General features: G+C 36.0%; 2 protein-coding genes across 5 annotated transcripts; one reads left to right on the plus strand and one right to left on the minus strand.

Moving 5' to 3' along the window:
* Positions 1–1,791: 1,791 nt before the first annotated feature.
* LOC112505666 (DELLA protein RGL1-like) lies at positions 1,792–3,702 on the plus strand. Its single transcript, XM_025109563.1, has one exon. It carries the CDS (start codon positions 1,938–1,940, stop codon positions 3,657–3,659), a length of 1,722 nt encoding a protein of 573 aa, XP_024965331.1. The 5' UTR covers positions 1,792–1,937; the 3' UTR covers positions 3,660–3,702.
* An 846-nt stretch (positions 3,703–4,548) lies between these two features.
* On the minus strand, positions 4,549–13,905 carry LOC112505664. Of its 4 annotated transcripts, none has more exons than XM_025109562.1 (9): positions 13,692–13,905; positions 9,056–11,331; positions 8,887–8,958; positions 8,024–8,176; positions 7,600–7,763; positions 6,974–7,121; positions 6,141–6,263; positions 5,943–6,030; positions 4,549–4,899 (listed from the first exon to the last, which is right to left on the minus strand). In XM_025109562.1, exons 2-9 carry the CDS (start codon positions 11,255–11,257, stop codon positions 4,712–4,714), a joined length of 3,138 nt encoding a protein of 1,045 aa, XP_024965330.1. In that variant the 5' UTR covers positions 11,258–11,331; positions 13,692–13,905; the 3' UTR covers positions 4,549–4,711. The 4 variants fall into 4 exon arrangements, with proteins under 4 accessions (XP_024965330.1, XP_024965329.1, XP_024965328.1 ...); XM_025109561.1 differs by having other exon boundaries at positions 9,056–11,508; XM_025109560.1 differs by having other exon boundaries at positions 9,056–12,102.
* Positions 13,906–20,533: the final 6,628 nt, after the last annotated feature.

Below are 20,533 nucleotides of genomic sequence, written 5' to 3' on the forward strand. Positions count from 1 at the left end.
GTGATTATCACAACACAACTTAATCACATATTATAACGCTTTGATTAGGGTTATGTAGTTGTCTATAATCAATTAGGGATTTGATGATTGCATGATTATCGATTAGGGATTCGGTGGTTGAATGTCTATCACAGACTTATCATATATAGATATGTGTATATGTGTGTGTAATACAGTCTAAAACACAATTTTATAATTCAAAATTGTAATTCTAAGCTTAAATTCCATGAAGAAACAAATTAGTTCAATGCTTAATACAAAATTTTCGATATTCCTTTATGGTTGTGTTTTGTCTCATTCTTTGAAGAAGGGTTTGCACAAATCGTTGCATTTTCGATTTACCCAATGCCCTTTTCTTTTTATTGTTTAATTAGCATATACTAATGAAGAAAACTACATAACATAATATACACATATAGAGAGAGAGACTTGAAATCACGCTCAAGTAAGACCAATCTGTTTTCATGAGACCCGTAAGATCATCTTTTTACACTTGAAACTTCACAACAAAACACTATGAAGGTAACATTCACAATATTTTTGCTGTGAAGATTCAGATTATTTTATCTTCATATCATCTTGTTGTGAAGTTTTAAGTGTAAAAATATGGTCTCACGTAAATCCAACCATACATATATATATATATATATATAAACAAATATTATGACTATTGGACAATGCTATTGCCATTGGGGATACCACCCTTCAATCAATAACAAATTCATTTTTTTTTTGTCGAATAGAATCATAACATTTCTTATACATAAAATCTTCCTCCTATGTAGTAATTCTAAAGACAGATGAATAGCTAGATCCGTCTTATCTTTTTACAGACGATTTACTACTAGATCTGTTTGATTTAACTATCTGATTACCTGTATTGTCAACATTAAAGAATATTCTAGAACCATTCTTTTTTTCTTTCTAAACTAGGAATCTAAACCAATGTTAAAATAGAAATAACAAACAAGAAAGGGAAGATAAAACCAAAAAAACCAGCTCAAATAAAGCATAGGCCACCTAATAGTGTCTCATTGCTTGTTGGCCGACTCACCCAATGTCATTATCACAAGATTTTATTTCAAACACTTCACATCTCTTTCATACACCAAAATTTCAAACCAACCCAGTTGTAAAAAATTAGGAACTGAAAATGATAAGATGTACACAGATTTTTCCTCTGTATCAAAAGGTAAAAAGTTGTAACTACTCACCTTTTTGTCATCTCGTTTCAATCAATAATTTATAGGATTTTGGTTAAACCATTTTCCATCATTACCCACAAAATGAAAAGCTCAAATGGTCCAAAATGACTAGGTACATGAGAGTTTCTAATTTCGAATTCAGTCTCTATCAAACCCATTGTGGCCATTGAGGTCCACCTATGATGATTCCAAGTCATTCGTGGTCGCCCAGGGGATTAATCAGTACATCTAAGGTGACCCAAATATCCACAGTTACCCAAAAGAAAGTTATATGGCATGGGAAAGCCTAGTTGAGCAAACAGACAAAGACAACATAACAGTTTAACATTAAAGTAATCTTTTTTCCTGTATAATAACCGAACTTTTAGCGCATGATTACATTATAGATTCGACGATTTCAAGCTACAGAAATATCTTAATAGTCTAAAACCTTAAACTTAGCTAACTTGCCTTGTATTCGGGTGGGTGTTGACAATCTTGAAGATACCTGCCTGCCTACCTGCCTGCAGAATTTCATCAACTTATAAACCCATCTCCCTCTATATATATATATATATATATATATATATATGGTTCCATTGCATTAGATTCCAAATCTCTAATTACCTGTTTCTATCCTTTACTAAAGTCTTGATAACTACCCTTAAAAATCTTGAACTCAAGGTTTAAGTTTCAGTAATTCACAAGCATACCTGCTAAACATAAGCCTAAATCCAAAAAAACAATCTTTTTATGGAACCCATCAACCATTTTGGGTTTTCATTCAACAATATCCATCAAAAACTACCAATTCGCCAGTTTTCACAAGCAGCCCGTGTTGAGGAACAACACCAACTCTTGGCAGAAGAATCATGGGAGCTGTTGCAGCACTTTGATGATCAGGTTTATCCTTCTGGTATGGCTACTTCTGTAGATTCCATGGAGGAGTACCAATTTGTTGACAGTTTCTTTAACATTGATCATATTCACCACGGTGAATTGCCATCTTCACCCGAGGAGAATCACCTAGATCAGCTGTTTGACTCATTCTTGCATGATGTTGACCTTAACTCTTTCTTGATGCCCAATGATCCTATGCTGATCCAAGAAGAGTATGACTTGATTGATATGAGCAGCTCGTGTGAAGATACTGCTTTTGTTTCTTCACTGTCGTCATCTTCATTATCTGATATTTCCATTCAGCCCATCTACGATAATAGCACAACCACCTTCATAACATCCACAATAGAGGATCAAGATCAGGATCGTCTGAGGGTGAATGGTGTTGATGATGGGCTTCAACTGGTGCACTTGCTCTTGGCATGTGCAGAGGCAGTGGGTTGCAGGGACACCCAACTCGCCGATTCAATCCTATCCAAGATTTGGTACTCAGCGAATCCTTTGGGCGATTCTTTACAAAGAGTATCATATTTTTTCGCTATGGGGCTGAAATCGAGACTATCCCTTTTGCAGACCAATGTGAATGCAAACGGTACCATCTCAATATCAAATGGTTGGGGGAGGGCGACACTTCCCACAGATATCCAAAGAGAAGAAAAGATTGAAGCTTTTCATTTGCTACATCAAACCACACCATATATAAAATTTGGATTTATTGCAGCAAATGAAGCCATATTTCAAGCAGCAAAAGGGAAGGATTGTTTGCACATTATTGATTTGGGAATGGAACACACGTTACAGTGGCCTTCACTGATAAGAACCCTAGGTTCAACCACGGATGGAGGAGTGTCGCCAAAGCTCATCCGGATCACTGGAATTTTAGGAGATCGAGGAGAAATGATGGAGTTGGAATCGAGTATGAAGGAGACCATAGTGGCTGAAGCAAATTCTCTTGGAATTGAAGTAGAGTTTCGGCTGATTTCTGGACCAGCCACGCCAGCCATGTTAACTAAAGAAAACCTAAGGTTGAAAGAAGGAGAACCGTTGTTTGTAAACAGCATACTCCACTTGCACACGTATGTAAAGGAGAGCAGAGGGTCCCTGAAAACTATACTCCAGGCAGTCAAGAAGTTGGGACCCACACTGCTAACGGTGGTGGAACAAGATGCAAACCATAACGGGCCGTTCTTTCTTGGGAGGTTTCTTGAATCGTTACATTACTACTCGGCTATATTTGATTCACTAGAGGCAAGCATGGGCAGAAACAGCATCGAGAGACTGAAGATCGAGAGGAACCACTTTGCGGAGGAGATAAGAAACATAGTGGCGTATGAGGGAACAGAGAGGGTGGAGAGGCATGAGAGAGCTGATCAATGGCGGCGGCAGCTAGGGAGAGCAGGGTTTCAGGTGGTGGCCGGAGTGAAGGAGCGGCAAGCAACCGCCATGAAGAGTGTGAGCGGTTGTGATGGATATACAGTGGGGAATGATCAGAAAGGGCATGTGTTGCTTGGTTGGAAAGGGAGACCTATAATGCTTGCCTCCACTTGGCAACCTAGCTCTCCGTCCCCCTCCTAGCCCCCATAGGCTGCCAGTTCGTATCTCTTCAAGGCCACTGAGGATTTTCCTAGTTGCTATCTTCTGGGCCCCATGAGATGAGTCGAGGTGCACGAATGTCCCGGCCACTCACGGTTACCAAAAAGAAATGATCTTCCCCGCTCCTCCTAGTTTCGACCGACTCCCACCACCATTTTTTCTTTAGTGGACAAATTACTCTATATTTTTATGTATTAAAGATTAATTAATTACTTAATAAAGTCAAGGGAGTCTCAATCTAATTAATTGATGACCCCTGTGCTATACAAAACAAATACAGAGCTAGCTTAGATCTTGTAATTGCACCAAATCTATTGTAGTTCAAAGTTTCTATAAGATTATTATTTATGTTGTTCACTTTGGGCCTGTTTGTTAGCAGCTTAATGAGCTTAATGGGTCTCCCAACTTACTCGATCAGCTATACACACGACTGTCTGGTAGTGGCTTAATGATATAGAAAGCGACTTATCCGGTAAACTTCTAGGGGGAGGTTTACGCAGATAGCTAAGTTTTTTCCAAACATGTCCCTCCTATTTAAAATACTTAAATACATGCTCATTTCATCTATTAAAAAGCTCTCCCAAACAAAAAATTTCTAACCTATACAGACAGCTTTAATGTATAAAAGCTCATGAAAGTAACTAAAAGTGAAAATAGATGTGAAGATAAAGGTAGATGAATGTAGTTAAAGGTACTGAAAGTAATTGAAGAAAAAATGAAGTTGGATTAAGAAGCCAACTCATGTAAAGGCTCAAAAGTGTTCTCACCATTCTCACCATAACTATTATTCTCACACGATCCCACGTCTAATCATTAGAATCTATCCATTCAAACAACCTGAACGTGATGATTTAACATTTCTCCGGTCCTTGCACAAAAAATTTGTCCACTTGACATGTATATAATCAAATATTCATATATTCTTTTCAATTGGATACAAATACAATAAGTCGATAATAATCTGGGTTTATGCATGATAAAGTATACCCTGTTTGTATATATGATTGTTTGAAGAGAAACAGTAACAAAGCAAATTAAGACGCTTTATGAGCATGCCCTTTACTTTGGCAGGCTGCAGACATTACCAATAATTGATTAGTTATTTCAGTGAAGGATGGCCTAACCACGGGATCAGGGGACCAACATTGCTCCATCAGCCTTCTCCACTCGGGATCACAATCACTTGGAATGGTGGGTCTAAGTGAGTTATTCACAATGCCTCCTGCAATAGAGGGAAACGTTCGACAATTAAACTTTTCTTTAGCACAAGAAATCAAAGAAACCCACTTCCATATGTAAAGATGTATAAGCTCAAATTTGGGAAGTCGGTATTAAACCTTGAGATTTCCATCGTTCCATTTCTTACCTTTTTCTATGGGAGTGGGGATAGTATTGGAAGTAATTCTGACCCAGTCATCGTTGACTTAGTCAGTTCGAAAATCATGGGTTTTTAGTTGCATTAGAATAGGAAGAAGTGGTGGTGCACGATGCACGTTGCACGTACACACAACTGTTTTACATTTTCTTAGTTTATTAACAGTAGTTTGCATTTTCAGTTTCCTTAGAGAGTAAAAGAAGGATTTATTTCTTCTAGTTTTAATGTGATCGTTTTCTCGTTTTTGAAGCATACCCAGAAAAGTTCCAAAATCAGTGTGCAATTTTTGTAGTTCTTTTGCATCGATCTTCAGTTTGTTTCCTGGTTCTTCTTGATTTGATTTCCAACATATAAAATATGTTTAATTATCTAATTTCAATTAGTTGCATGAAGTACATCAATAATGTTTTGGCTGAGTGGTTATATCTGATACTAAGGGGTTGTTTAGTTGGTTTTCCATTAAGTACCGTATAGATAAAGTTGTTTGTGTGGATTAATCTATCTGTATAGATCGGGAAGGTTTTTGTTTGCGAGGGTTTTCATAGATGGAAGGAGTGTGCTTTTTAATTGGGAAGGACAGGCTTGGAAAAAACTTGGCTTGCTGCAAAAAGCTCCCCCTAGAAGCTTACTGAATAAGCCACTTTCTATATCATTAAGTCACTACCAATCAATCATGTATGTGTGACTGAATTGGTTGGGAGTACCATTAAGCTTATTAAGTTGATAACAATCCTAACCTATCAAGTCAACTACTCCCACTTATTTTGGGACAAACATAAATAGAAATGTGGGCACTTATTTTGGGATGGAGGGAGTGATAGATATCATCTAAAGTGACACAGATAAACAACTCAAGCTAAAAGAATGGCAAGAAATCACCCAAAGCACACCTATGATGGCGCCATAGTGCATATTTGCGTATGGCTCCTCGCGAGTAAGGATCTCCCATAACACGATCCCAAAGGAGAAAACATCAACCTATTGCATTGCAAAATAAAACAAGTGTAGAACATCAAGACAAAAAAAAATGAAAAAGAAAGAATCAAATGTTACATAACATATGCAAATGAAGTAAAGGACACCTTTACCTTCTCAGAAACTTTATTGCTGCCACCATTCAGTAGCTCTGGCGCCATCCATGGCAGGGTTCCCCTAACTCCACCTGAAACCAAAGTATTCCGCTTGATTTTTGACAGTCCAAAGTCACCTACCTGCAAAAGCATGGAGTTAAAATGTTATTGAATAGTATAAAAACTTGAATCAGGTAAAGATATTGCCCAAAACTTGGGTTGTGTGCCCTAGCCAGGGTTTTAAAAGGCGAAATTAGGCCTTGAGGCATTTTCCTTCAACGAGGCTAGGCGTAAGCCTCGAGGGGGTCCGAGGTGTAAGCCTCAAGGGGGTACGAGGCGTAACCCCCGAGGCAGAAATATATATATAACCATATGTATATGTATACTACACAAATATATATATATACATTTATATACATATATAATACTAAATCACTAAGGGCACTGGTTATGTGGTTCTTGAAAGAGGAAATAGTGAAATCATGATATAGGCTGAGAGGGCGTGGAAAAAGTGGTTGCTTAGAGGAAGGGGAAGGGTCAAACCACACTTTTTGATTGAGGGAAGAAAGTACTAGCTTTTGGGTTTTAAAATATTAAAAGTACACATTGGGGCCATTGGGCTTTGATTTTTTATTTTTACTTATACTATAAAGAGAAGTAAAACCATTACAAAAGCATATCATCTAAGGAGTACGCCTCGACAATGCCTCACGCCTCACCGAATTGCCTCACTAAACCAAGGCGTAAGCCTCGTCCAGGGTCCAAGAGGCGTAAGCCTCGAACGATGTTTTAAACCATGGCCCTAGACATGTATCAAGTAAGAAATAGGACATGATATTTCAAGTGATAACCTTGCATATAGGGCGTGAAGAATCCTTCATGTTCACAAGCAAATTGTCACACTTCAGATCGAAGTGTACAATGTTCTTGGAGTGTAAATACTCCATCCCGAAGGCCGCATCCATTGCAATTATAAGCCTCTTGCGGTGATCAAGATGCCTAAAAATCACATAGTGAAGGAGCAAGCAGACAAGTCATCAAACAGAGATGTTTATACTGAAGTTGATAATACACCTATTTGAAATATGTAGTTTTTTGTTAGATAAAATAATATAGAACTTAGGACCTGTTTGTTAGCAGCTAAATAAGCTTAATGGAACTCATGGCTTATTTGGCCAGCTATACATGACTATTTGTTAGTGGCTTAATGATATAAAAAGTGACTTATTCAGTAAGCTTTTAAGAGGGGAGGGGCTTTATGCAGAAAGCCAAGTTTTTTTCCAAACCTGCTCCTCCCAATTAGAAAACGCGTCCCTTCCATCTATGAGAAAACCCTCCCAAACAAAAACATTCCCAACTCATACAGACAAATCCACACAGACAACTTTATCCATACATAACTTCATGGAAAACCAACCAAACAGCCCTTACAGAACTAAAAGATGCAATCATAATACATTACAGGTGGAACTATTACCTATCTTTGCGAAGTAAGACATGCCTTAGTGAGCCATCAACCATGAACTCTGTGACAGTAGCTAACGTTCCATCAGGCCCGTCTTGTACCACACCATAAAATGCCATTACATTCGGATGGTGAAGCTTTGAGAGAATATCAGCTTCGCGCCAGAACTCTATGGTCTAGAATAAGAACATCATGTCAAGATGACAAATAAGAGACTTACACCAACAGACTCACTTTGGTATGTGATCAAAGGGAGAAAACAAATCAAGGGTTAGATAAAAGGTGTACCGGAAAAAAAAGAAGGTAATACAAAATGGGGTTGTGACTTTAACCATTACAAGTAGCTTTTATATCTAACTTCCTCTAGAACTGTCATTCACTTGCTCATTGAGTTGTGACTTCAAACAGAATCCAGCAACAGATTTAATGATCTTACCAATCTTTCTTGCTCAGATGAACGGCCTGCAAAGCAGCTCTTCTTGATGCGCTTAATTGCGACATCAGTTCCCCTCCATTTTCCATGGTACACGGTACCGAAAGTACCAGAACCAAGTTCCCTTAATTCTTCAAGATCTTCATTTCGTATGATCTGTAGCAAGAAGCAGAAACTTTAAGTCACTAGAAACCAGATAGAGTGACATTAATCTTTCGTAACCCTTAAGCGTTGACAATACAACAGATCTCACTTGACTGACTTTGATATGCACCAGAAGTTCGTGATATATTTGCGCATGCTTCATTTTTGAGCAAGAAAATATGCACATAAGAGCATGCGATAAAAGATATATATACACACACACACAAGACAAACTGATCGTGATCCATACAATGATACAAATGAATCAGTACAAAATCTGCTCGAGATGATGGTCAATTTGAACTTCAAAAAGTTCCAATTTTTTAAGTTTTTAGTGTCACATGCACCCCACAAATATCTACACATTACAAACACATCATTTGTAGTGAAGATATCTGTTCCATTTCCCATTGGGTCAACAAGAAGATTTTAGAACAATAGATTTCCACAACTCTCAATAAAGCCCTGCTATGAACTGGAACAGCTGACTGCCGCTTATATTAAGGAAACCCAGTGACAACTACAATTTTTAAACCATTACTCTGAAAGAATATGATAGAAAAACTTATTCAATGCATGATATACATTATCTCTTCAAAGAAACCAAAGCTCATGATGATCAGAATGTAAAAGCAAAAGTGCATTCATCTATCATAGGATGTCCCATATTTCTATACATGGATAATACAATTCATACCAAAAGCTTGATAGTATCATTATACCTGCAAAGAACTGATATCAAGATCACCAAGAGAAAGATCAATAGAAGGTAACCCGTCATTCCTCGTCTCAACCTACAGGCATCAAATTGAGCAAATGATACACTGTGAAGGCCATCGTAGTTCAGTAAAAAAGATTTGATGTAAACTAGCAATGATTAAAACAAAGTACCTCATACTCTGAGTCTGGCATTCTCAAGTTTTCAGCCAGATCACCAAACTGCATACCCTCACTGCTTTTCATATGTGAAGGATTATAATGTGGTTGCATAGATGTGGACTCTGACCCAGTTATTTCTTTTTCTTCATCTTCAATGATAGTGTTTTGGGAATCCAACTGACTTCCAGAAACATCATTTTTAAACTTTGCAACATTATAGACAGCAGAGGCTTCTTCTTCAATATTCTGAAGTCCAGATAAAAAAGCAAGATGATCCTGGTCAATAAGAGAAACATCCTTCTGCCGGAACTCACCCCTTGCTAATTTCTGAAAAAATGACCAGTGCTTAGGTTCATGATTTGCAATGTTCAAGCTCAATCCAGCTCCATCTTGTGGCAGGACACCAATACCAGGTGAATCTTCAGCCATCGCTCTTGTGAATACATCAGAGAGAAAATCACGGGGAAAACGGTCATTGAGATCGATAAGAATGTCTCCTTGCTCTGGCCGGGAAGCACTGGGAGCCGACGATTGAGCATGCACCTGAGCACCACTAGCAGTAAAATCACTAGTCGTCTGTTTCTGCTGGTGCATCAAGTGTGATCCAGTTTCTGCAGGTTTATCAAACTTAACTTTCTTATCACTGATCATGGTAGCATCTGATACATTACTCGCATTCTGAACCTGATCGTTGTTGACAGCATGATCTTCCACAGATTCATGTGGTGCCTCTTTTGACTTCCCATTACCGCCATAGGTGATTTGAGAATTTGTATGTGACGGCTTTCCCATTGAAATGGGAGGCAGCTCGTTTTGAGGAGGTAGATCTTCTGTGTGTAAACTTCCAACTGATTCTGAGATGAAATCCTGTGATTCAACATCAGATTGTAAATGGGTAACAAGAAATTGAGAACCGAGTGAATCGTCTGACTTGGTCAACCTATTATACTCTCCCTGTCCCCGTGGAATTCTCTCGGAATGATAAACCCGGGGAGGTGGTACCGGAGGCTCGAGGTAACTCAAATCAATAAGATCAGACCCTGAGTTATCAGGAGCCAAGGCGATGCTAGATGTGCATGAATCGTTGTCGTTAGATGCAACAACTTTTGCCATGCTAGCAACATTGAGGGGAGGAGAGACCTGTATTTGGTCCTGATGCCTCTCCTCGTTCATTTTCGGTTTTGGAGGAAGCTTTCCTTCCCCTGAAGGTAGGGCACCTGATGCTGCCTCATCTCTTGGAGATCTAATATTCGCTTGTTTAACTTCTTGCTTAACAGAGCTATCGCCCTTCGGTTTTTCCTCCTTTTGTGGCTGTCGGTTTTGCACGACCATGGTCCTAGATGGATACCCGTCAGTAAATCCTCCTTGACGGTCCACGAGCCCATCAGTATTCAGTGGAACAGAAGTTTCAGCAGGAGGTTTGTCACCTGTAGGACGAGATACAGAGGCATGGTGTTGGATATTTAGATTGGCTTCTCCGTGATGCACTGGCAACACTTGATGAATCTGGTTACGGTTTCCATAAGCATTGGAAGAGTTTGGTAGCATAGCAGGAGAAGATGCTGGCACTGATGATGAAACATGGAGATCGGTTGAAAGTGGTGCGTTGCCTCCAACAAAGTCAGTTGCAGCTCTACTGATGTTCCTCTCAACGGTTTGTCCATCGAGCTCACTTAGATTATTTGCTGAAGATCTCATCAGACCATCCATACCCGATTCTCTTCTTGATCCCATGTCCATCCCATTTACGGCAACTACAAATTGAAATTCAGAATCACCACTGGAGTTGGCATGACCAAAATGGGCATCATCCAAGTCACTCAGAGAAAATAGAAACAACCGAAGCTTCTTTGACCCTTCTCCTATACCTAGTACATGACACTCCTCCATCATATTCTGCAAATCCTCATCAGAAGAGACGGAAACTAAAGCATCAAGGTCCTCCCCGGGAAGCTGATACTTGATTGCATAAGTTTCAATATAGATTTCTATCATCTTCTGTCGTAACTCTTGCCAAAAGATATCCCTTCTTATACGGATGATTCGTGTTTCTCCTCCAACGTATCTGAGCTTCCCGTCACTTGGACGAGGTAATATTTTACCACCAAAACTACAGAGGATCTTAATCTTTGATGAACCATCAGATGCACCGGAAGAAGAATAACCATGAACAACTGGCCGTGTACTGTTAAATTCTGATGACGGTTGAGGCATTGATGACACAGATCCAAAGTTACTTGTGCCTTCATATAGAGAAGAATTATGCTCGTGATCCTTTGAACCTCGTTCTACAATATTGAGCATGGAAATATCAGACCCACTCTCGGACCCAGTATGACTGATGCCTAAAATACCCTTCAGTTCCATGTAGCCTGTCGTTAGATTAGAATCCCCTGCAGGATATGGAACGAATGGCATCCTAGGATTCACCCGATCCCGTATAAATTCTAGGGCAAACTCTTCACCTGTCCGGATGGAATAATTCAACACGGGTTTTACTGAAGCAGGTCTAGTGTTTGCATTTAGGAAGCTCTGCGATGAAGGTGCAGAGTCGCTATTCTCAGATTGGACTGAGTTGTACTGAACATAGTTGTCGGGTTTTGATGGTTCCATCATACAAACTATCTATATTGGCCTCTTTCAAAACTAAAAATTAATGGTGACAAATCTTGATTTCAAAATACCATGAAAACTGAATGAAATGGGGGTAACTCACTCTCAGACCTACAAGATCAAATAGAATATCTGCTTATAGATGACCATAGCGCCAACGATACAGTTTATTCATGAGCTATAAACTGTATCGAACGAGATGGAGTGTTATTAGAGACCAACTACAATTGCACAGGCTTGATTAACTCTGTGTTGCTGGTACTATGGTAGCCTGCTTATGAACAACCATGGCAACAACTAGACCGTTTATACATGACCATAAATTCTGTCAATACAGAAATAAAACTTCGGTGGTAAAAGTTACAACTGCTCAGATTTGATGAACAATGTTGGAGATGATAGGTCCAATCCCCACAAGAGAAAGACTGTATTACCAACTTGAGATACTACAAGAAGAGTTCAATGAGCTAAGAACCTTCAAAAAGATAAAATAAATCAATAACAAACTAACATTGATCTAAGCAAAAATACAGAAACATGACTGAATAAAAACAGTCGACATATTAAAAAGATACAAATTGCACAATACTATCAGTTGAAACAACATTATATGCATTTAATGTATTATCTCTGTTAAATCTATATTACAATTGTGCTTGCCAATTGATCCTACATCAACCAATTTACATCTTGTATTTAATATAGGAGTGTGCCTATGAATATAAAAAAAGATCAACCCAAACTTGAGGCGTGCCTTTTTGTTATTATTACAAATGGACCGAATTATAAAGTTTTCTAATATACACATGCACCATGTACGTGTATCCTTCTACAACAGACCTATAGATTAAAAAAAGGGCGAGCTCCGTTAACTTTTGACATGTCATCTTTAGTAATATAATGATGCTTAACCTCTCATCCCTAGTTAGATGATATATTGAATTAATGGTGCTCTAAGGGGCTGTTACTTTTTTCCCATTAGTTCCTGTATGGTTAAGTTGTTTGCCAGGATAAATTTGTCTATATGAGGGACGGGAGACCAATAGGTTTGAGGGAGGCTAAGAGAGAAGGTTGAATTTTTTTTTTTTTTTTGTGGGCATTTATGGTATTAATTTTTTTGAGGTGGGCTTAACAGGGACAAATGAGGGGTCCTGCCTTATTCCATCTACCATTCCAGCTTCATGGCTTAACAATAAAGCTGTAAGAAACACTCCTATATGGCTGAGTGAATAAGCCGCACAGACCACTAAGCTCATTAAGCTGTGAGTATACTTGAATATTCTCAGCGTTACCTTTAGTTGCCCCTTTGTCCCTTCATAACTTGATGATGTAGGAAAGATTAGGGTAAGATTAATTAGAAACAAAATTAATTAAATTGATGACTCGCGAAACTTGATCATTCATCTTTAGCTTTCAAAAATTCTAGCAAGTTAAAACATGACCAAGTTTTAAAGAACAAACTCAGCTGCTAAAAGTGGCGCACAAACAAATTTATTGATAAACTTGCATTTGCTCAAGTGTATCATTAACAGACAGTTTGGTTCCACACTGCAATGAGGTAACAGTTTTAGGGCTAGAATGCAATTTCATAAAAAGAAAGTTCAGCAGGCTTCAGATGAATCAAACACCAATTTACATCTTTTTTCTCTTTCTACCAAAAAGAAATGTGCATAAAACCTATCAACTCCCACAATCGAGCTGGCTTCCACCCATTACCAAGCAACCGAAATAATTAACATGACTATTATCAAAATTAGGGCTCAACATCGTATACACACTTTCTAATTATGGATGAATAGTTTCACCAATACCTAAATTTTCATACTTTCAGTGGTTAATTTGTACAAACAGGTGCCCGTAAGCTAAAAAATCAAAACGGTTAGCTTGGTAAGCAAAGGGGACACGAGAATGCGAAATGGAATTAAGAAGATCGCATCAAGAACCTTCTCGATTCTAAAAACCCCAGATCTGGAACTGCCGTAATTCAAATAAATCAATAAGAAAACAGTAGTTGATCAAAGGGTAGAGCATATACCTTTAGGATATCTTTGCGAAACACTCTTCGATTGATCGAAACAGCCTCTGATTGTGATTTCTTGATTACGTTAAGAGTGATAGACGTATTTGCACGCAGTCTCACTCTACGATGGTTTTAGTTTGGAATCGTCTGTTTTTGGGGCAGACTAAAATTGGGATTTTTGAGGTTTTTGTGTTCATCCAAGTCAAACGATCAAGTCCTTGGTGATATGCTACAATATGGTTTTGTTTGAATGATGGGTGTCACTTTTTTAATAGATTAAACATCATAACCTCATCAAATTATATCATCCTTGACAGGTCCGACTACTTTTTTGCAATAAAAAACTATCAAATGAATAGAATGATAAAGTACATGAGAAAAACAATTTCAATTTATATAGACAGATTAATCCATGTGGTCAGCTTCATCTATACATGACTAAATGATCCCCAACTCCAGCCACATATTCAAAGACTGATAATTTACAAGAAGTGTGAAGAAAGACCACGTCACATGTAACCACCTGTGATACAAACTCGTAATCACAAGTGATACAAAACATGTCGCATTGACTGGTCATACCCGCAAGTGACTTTTTTTCCTGTGGCCTTGGTCGCGTAGAATAAGCCGTTTGCGTGTTTTTTGACGTTTTATATCACATGTGACTTTACTCTGTAATCTTATGGCTGTTCTTGCAAATTGATTGACTTCTTTACGTGGTCATTCATGTCAAGCCCTTTACATCGTAGCAATAAAAAACAAATAAGTATTTAATTACATTTATTTATGTTAATTAGTTTACAGTTAAATGAAAACTTGAAGAATTTTTTTAAAATTATTGTGCATTTCAATCTTTTATATATGTATTTGTTATCTTTTTAAATCTTAAAATGATCAGTTAAGATAGTATGGATTGATCTTAAATTTTATATGTTAAAGATCGATTAAGGCCTGATCTGGTCTTTTTTGCCCAGCTTTAACTGAAATGACTGGTTTTTCTAGGACCGAACATGTATACATCTGTATTCAACTTCGATTGTTTGATGGAACTGCAAAAGAGAATGTCGAAGATTATATGCACATCTATTTTTATATTTATCGACTTAGGGAAAATGTTCACTTGATAAATGATAAATATTTGAGAAGTAAATAAGTGATCATACCCTTCATCTGGTCAACATTTACGACTTTGAGCATGAAACACTAGATAGTTTATCGCATGGGTATGCGGAAAATAGATGGACAGTTTCGTAACTTTTACACATAGACGACAAACATGTTCATATATGACCACATGTCATTCACATATGAACCCACGAGTTTATATGTGAAACACTTAATTAATTCATGTGTGAATCGGTTAATTAGTTCATATGTAAATCATACATTTTCACATATGAACTCATTTACTACCTATTGTAAAACTTACGAAACTATCTTCTCCGTTTTTCACATAACATTATTGTTGATGAATATAATAAATTTAGTTGTTTTATTGTACGTTAATGAATCATTTGAATTAATTTAATCTTAAACATCATTAAACTTTACAAAGTGTGGATAAAAATAGGAGTGTTTTTATAAAAATAAGGTAATCACGTGACAGGACCCGAAGGCAAGCCAGCAAGCACGTGACTTGTTTTCAGCCGTACACCACGTCACACCACCCACAGATTTCATCAAACAGTCTCTTTTTTTTCATGAACTATAATTCCGATACAAATAAAAGCAGAAAATATTTTTTTTTAGATATTGTTTGTTTAAAAATGAATTTTGTTTGGTAAAAAAATGTCTCTTAATGATTTTAAAACCCTCTAAATGATTTTGTATTTTAGCCTCTCTTAACCATTCAGCGCTCTAAATTCATTTTGAACAATTACAAAAAAATTATATTTCATATTACACTACATCATAAAAGTCTCATAATCATTTTACATTAAACCATTCAGCAACTACCAAACAGTCTCTTAGGATTGTAAAATAATCGAACGAACAGAGGTTTATTTGTACTCATTCGTTTAATTTAACCAAAGAAATAAATGAATACGAACGCTAAACGTATGATTTTTTTAATACGAACGCTAAACGTATGATATTTTTGTGTTTATGTTCAGTCGTTAAGAAAATGTGTTTGTTTGTTAAGATGCTAATGGTTGTTTGTTTACTTCTTAATAGTTTACTATTAAGAAAATGTGTTTGTTTGTTAAGATGCTAAAGGGTTGTTTGTTTACCTATTAATAGTTCCATTAAAAGTGAATCTTGTTTGACAAAAAAAAAAAATGTCTCTTAATGGTTCTAAAATCCGCTTAATGATTTTGTATCATGGATCTTCCTTAACCATTAAGAGTCCTAATTTCATTGTACACAATTACCAAACAGTTATATTTCATTTTGCACTATATCTGAGAGTCTCTTAATCATTTTGACCACTTAATCATTATGAACTAAATCATTTAGCAATTGCCAAACAAGAGACAACATCTGAATCGTTAAGAGGTGAATCTTGTCTGACAACATTTTTTTTGCCGCTTAATGATTCTAAAATATTTTGAATGATTTTGCATCATGGACCTCCCTTAACCATTTAGCACCCTAATTTCATTGTAAACAATTATAGTTTATTTTACACTATATCATATGATAGTCTATTAATCATTTTGTATCAAACCATTCAGCAACTATCAAACAACCTAAATGAATGAACATTAACGAACACAAATGAACAAAAAACAACCACGATTACTCATCATTTTGTTCCCCATAAATAATATAACAAACTAAAAAACTGGATAAACTTAGAAGGGATAAAAAGAATTATATAAACTTAATTTAATTAATATTTTTACATATTAGTTCATAATATAAACAAATGTATATGAACAAACATGACCATAATTCATGTTCGTCCAGGTAACTAAACGAACAAATAAATGTGTTTGTGCTCGTTCATTTATTAAACAAACAAACTTCTCGTCAAATTGTTCACGAGCGGTTCAGTTGTAACACTCTAAAATTTATGATTTGTAAAATAAATAAATGTTGAGGGTTAATATTTAAAGAGTAAACGACATACAAAATTAAATCGACGATACTAAAAAATATAATTTTATTGCAATAAATAAAATTAATAAAAAATGAAATAAAACATTTTGTATTTTATTGACTTGGGATGAAAATGCAAAAAGAAAAACAAAAGGAACTAGTTCCGCCAAAAGTATAAAATTAATTTGGCAATGATTGAGATTTGGGAAATCAGTTCCCAAATCACATTTTTCTTATTATAGAGACGGCTTGACGCCATCTAAATTGAAAATTTTGGTTGAATTTTTGTGGAGACGTTCCTAAAGGTGTAAGGAGTAAACGACTTCGGAATTTCGGGATTTCATCAAGAAACGAGAGAGATATCGAGTTTGGAGCGGCATAGGGTCATTTCACACAAAAACGAAGATAGGAGGTAAAACACTCAACCAAAATTGATGTACAATATATGGTTGGCTTCGTTTTTCAATCACCTTTCTGTTGGTACAAGTCTCGTCGACTATGGTGGCCTGTACGTCGGGCGGGTTTAGGCTATAAGCTATTGTGGCGGCGGCTCAACGAGATTCGGGTACAAAAACTCAAAATACGAGTTTAATATTGAACCTTAGGGACTGTAAATTTTGGGTACGTGTTGGAATTATTAGTGTATATAAGATTTTGTAAAAATTTTGGTGAAAAACAACCTCAAACGAAGGTCGTTCACGATAGCTGCACCAAGACCAAGGGTGCGACCAGGTTGGGTCGGACGTCGAGTTGAGCCGGCCGACGCTAGACCAGGTTGGGTCGTGCATGACTTGTGTCGGTCGAGTTTGGTTAGACTCAAGTTGTTTTGATAAAATCGGTATTTACTTGGATTAATCGGAATGTTTCAATTAAGTTGGTCAATATTTGGACATTAATGTAAAAAATATTAATTAATTGGATTTCCATATTTAAGTTGTAAGAAAAAAATTAATAACTTAATTCGGGAATTGTGACTAGATAATTGTGGGCTCGGACGTTTTTATAACGAGAATCATATATATATAAATGTTGGGTTTAATACGTCATAATTTATTTTGGATGTGAAAAATTCCATTGGGGAGGGAGTACAGAGCGACGATAAATGCTTAAGATTGACCCGTTGACCATGCCAACCCAAGGGTTGACCCATTCGACTTCCGGGTTGATTTTTTGGGAAAAGTCAATACTCTATTATGGAAATATAGTTATATGTTATAAGATACTACTCAGGAACGAGTAGGGTGTGAGCAGCGGAACCGGGTATTCGGCTATGGAACCGGAACCGCCTTGGAACCGCCAGTTCCGAAACCGGAACCGATATGAGTAGTTCCGGTTCCGGTTCCTAAAATACGGAACCGATTGAGAATGGTTCCGGTTCTCAATTTTTCGGAACCGTTACCCGCCGGGTACCCGGTATTTTTAAATAAAATAATAATAATTATTTTTTAATACCAAATTTATATTAGGTTTACATCTTGAAAGCACGCCGTCATCTTCATTTTTCATCTAAATTCTTCATATAGAATAATTCGTATTTTTTAAAATTATGTGTTCACTTGGATTCATAGTATGTAATCGTTAAACTTTGAAATATCATTATAGTATGTAATCGTTAAACTTTGAACATTTTCTATTAGTCTATTATGGTTTGTAAATCGTTAAACAATATTTGTAACCATTATTATATATAATTTGTATTCTTGCTTATTTATTTAGTGTTTTGGCAACGTTTTATTTTTTATTTCTAAATAACAAAATTTTAATATTTTAGGCCAAAAATTTAAGAACCGCTCTAACCGGTTCCGGTTCCAATATTTCAAGAACCGCCGGTTCCGGTTCCGGTTTCGGTTCCTGTCAAAAAGGGCGGGTACCCGCCTATGCTCACCCCTAGGAACGAGGTTTAGCTAAGCAGAACTATTAATGACGAGACTTTAATTGAAATGCATGCTTATGTACAAATTATTTGAGCATTACGTTATTTATTGTATGTACATGTTTATGGGTTTATTACATGTATTTGAATTATTATTGTGGGTTGCATGCTATTTGTTTACGTGTTTTTAAACATTAATTAGCATGTGTATAAACGGGTTGATATTTTTGTCGGGTATGGGAAATGGTCAAAATTTATAAGAGATGACACAACCTAGGGATGGGTGATCGGATAAGGGATAGCCATGTAACCCGGACAAGTGGCGATGATGGTAAGACCTTAACCCAACGAAAAATTAAGAGATATCATTATTATTAAAAAGGGTTTGAAACAAAAGTACATATTATTTTATTTGGGGGTATTGTTTATTTTATGCACGATGAGATATGTATGATTGTGCAAAAAAACCATGAACTCACTAAACTTTATAAAACTAGTTATTAGTATGCATCTCATGAGCTGGAAGTTCAAGAACGAACAAGGGCAAATGTTTTGCGTAGGAAAGAAAGCTACATTATTCAAGTTAGGATTTATGGAATGCTTGGTATTTTAATTGAATTTATATGTAATGTAAACCTGGTATGGGACAAGTTAGTTTTGAGATATTGATTACGGTTAAATTATTGTAAGACTTATGTTGTAATAAGGTTTTATTAGCCGCTATATTTTGGAGTTATTTATTGTTATTTAAATGATGTAACACAATTCATGATGAAAATGAGGATGTTACAGTTCAGTGAATGTCTGGTTCATTGACAATCCTAATCCGCAGAAGTAAAAACGTTCAAAATCTCCAAAATTCATGTTTAGCATTATCGTTAGAGATACTTTAATAACATAAATTAAAAATATTTTAAGTACTAATTATTAAATGATATGGTTATCAAATTAAAACACGGTAAATTGATAACTGATAAGCATCCACACTCAACTTTTTTTCACATATTTTATGTTACATTATCGATAATTTAAACAGCTTAAAAACCTCGACATATTGTTATTATGATAAAAAAAAGCTGTCTAAAATTCAACTATATTGCTTACTTACCGGATAAGATTATAGTCTACCAAACGACATTGTATGTAACAATTTACCCGGTAAGCGTTAACCATGGTAAAATTTGTCCCAGTCACTTACTGGGTAAGACTCTCGGTCTTTGCTTTCCCTCTTACCAGATAAGATTATTGATCATTGCCATACCCATCTGGTAAAAAAAAGTGACTTGGTAAGCGCTTACCCGATTAGAAATGTTGTAAACGACCCCTATTACTTTTTCATATATTTTTAAAAAAATGTGCAGTTTCATCATTTTAAATTTATATCATTTATATTTTTATTTATATAAACTAATATATTACAATTGATACAAATATAGCTTAAGAGGGTTATAGTTGTAGTAGAATATGTACCAAAACTTATTTTAAAATGTACCATAAAAATTAAAAAAGTGAATTTATTAAAAAATAATTATTTTAAAAGAATCCTTATAATTTATATGAAAATATGTACAATTTTTTTAATTAATTTAAATATAGAGTAAACTCCAACTTAGGTCCTTAAGGTTTAGTGAAATTTTCAATAGTGGAACCAAAATGCCAATAAATCAAGTTTTCACCTATGAAGTATGAATTTTGCTTTAAAACTATGATGTATTTATTAAGGTTGTGTTTGTCAAACTAGTTGATAAGTTAACTGATAAATAAATTATGTTTGGACCAAACTAGCTGATGAGAATGTTAAATAACCAAAAAGGGTATGTTGCAAAATTAATCAATTATAATATTTTAAAATATATTTGAAACAAATATCTAATGATATAATAAATGAATTAATACAAACAAGATAATAGAAAAAAAATAAAAAATACAATATATTGATTAA

Source organism: Cynara cardunculus (assembly GCF_001531365.2).
Source record: "Cynara cardunculus var. scolymus isolate 2C chromosome LG 2, CcrdV1, whole genome shotgun sequence".
NCBI lineage: Eukaryota > Viridiplantae > Streptophyta > Magnoliopsida > Asterales > Asteraceae > Cynara > Cynara cardunculus.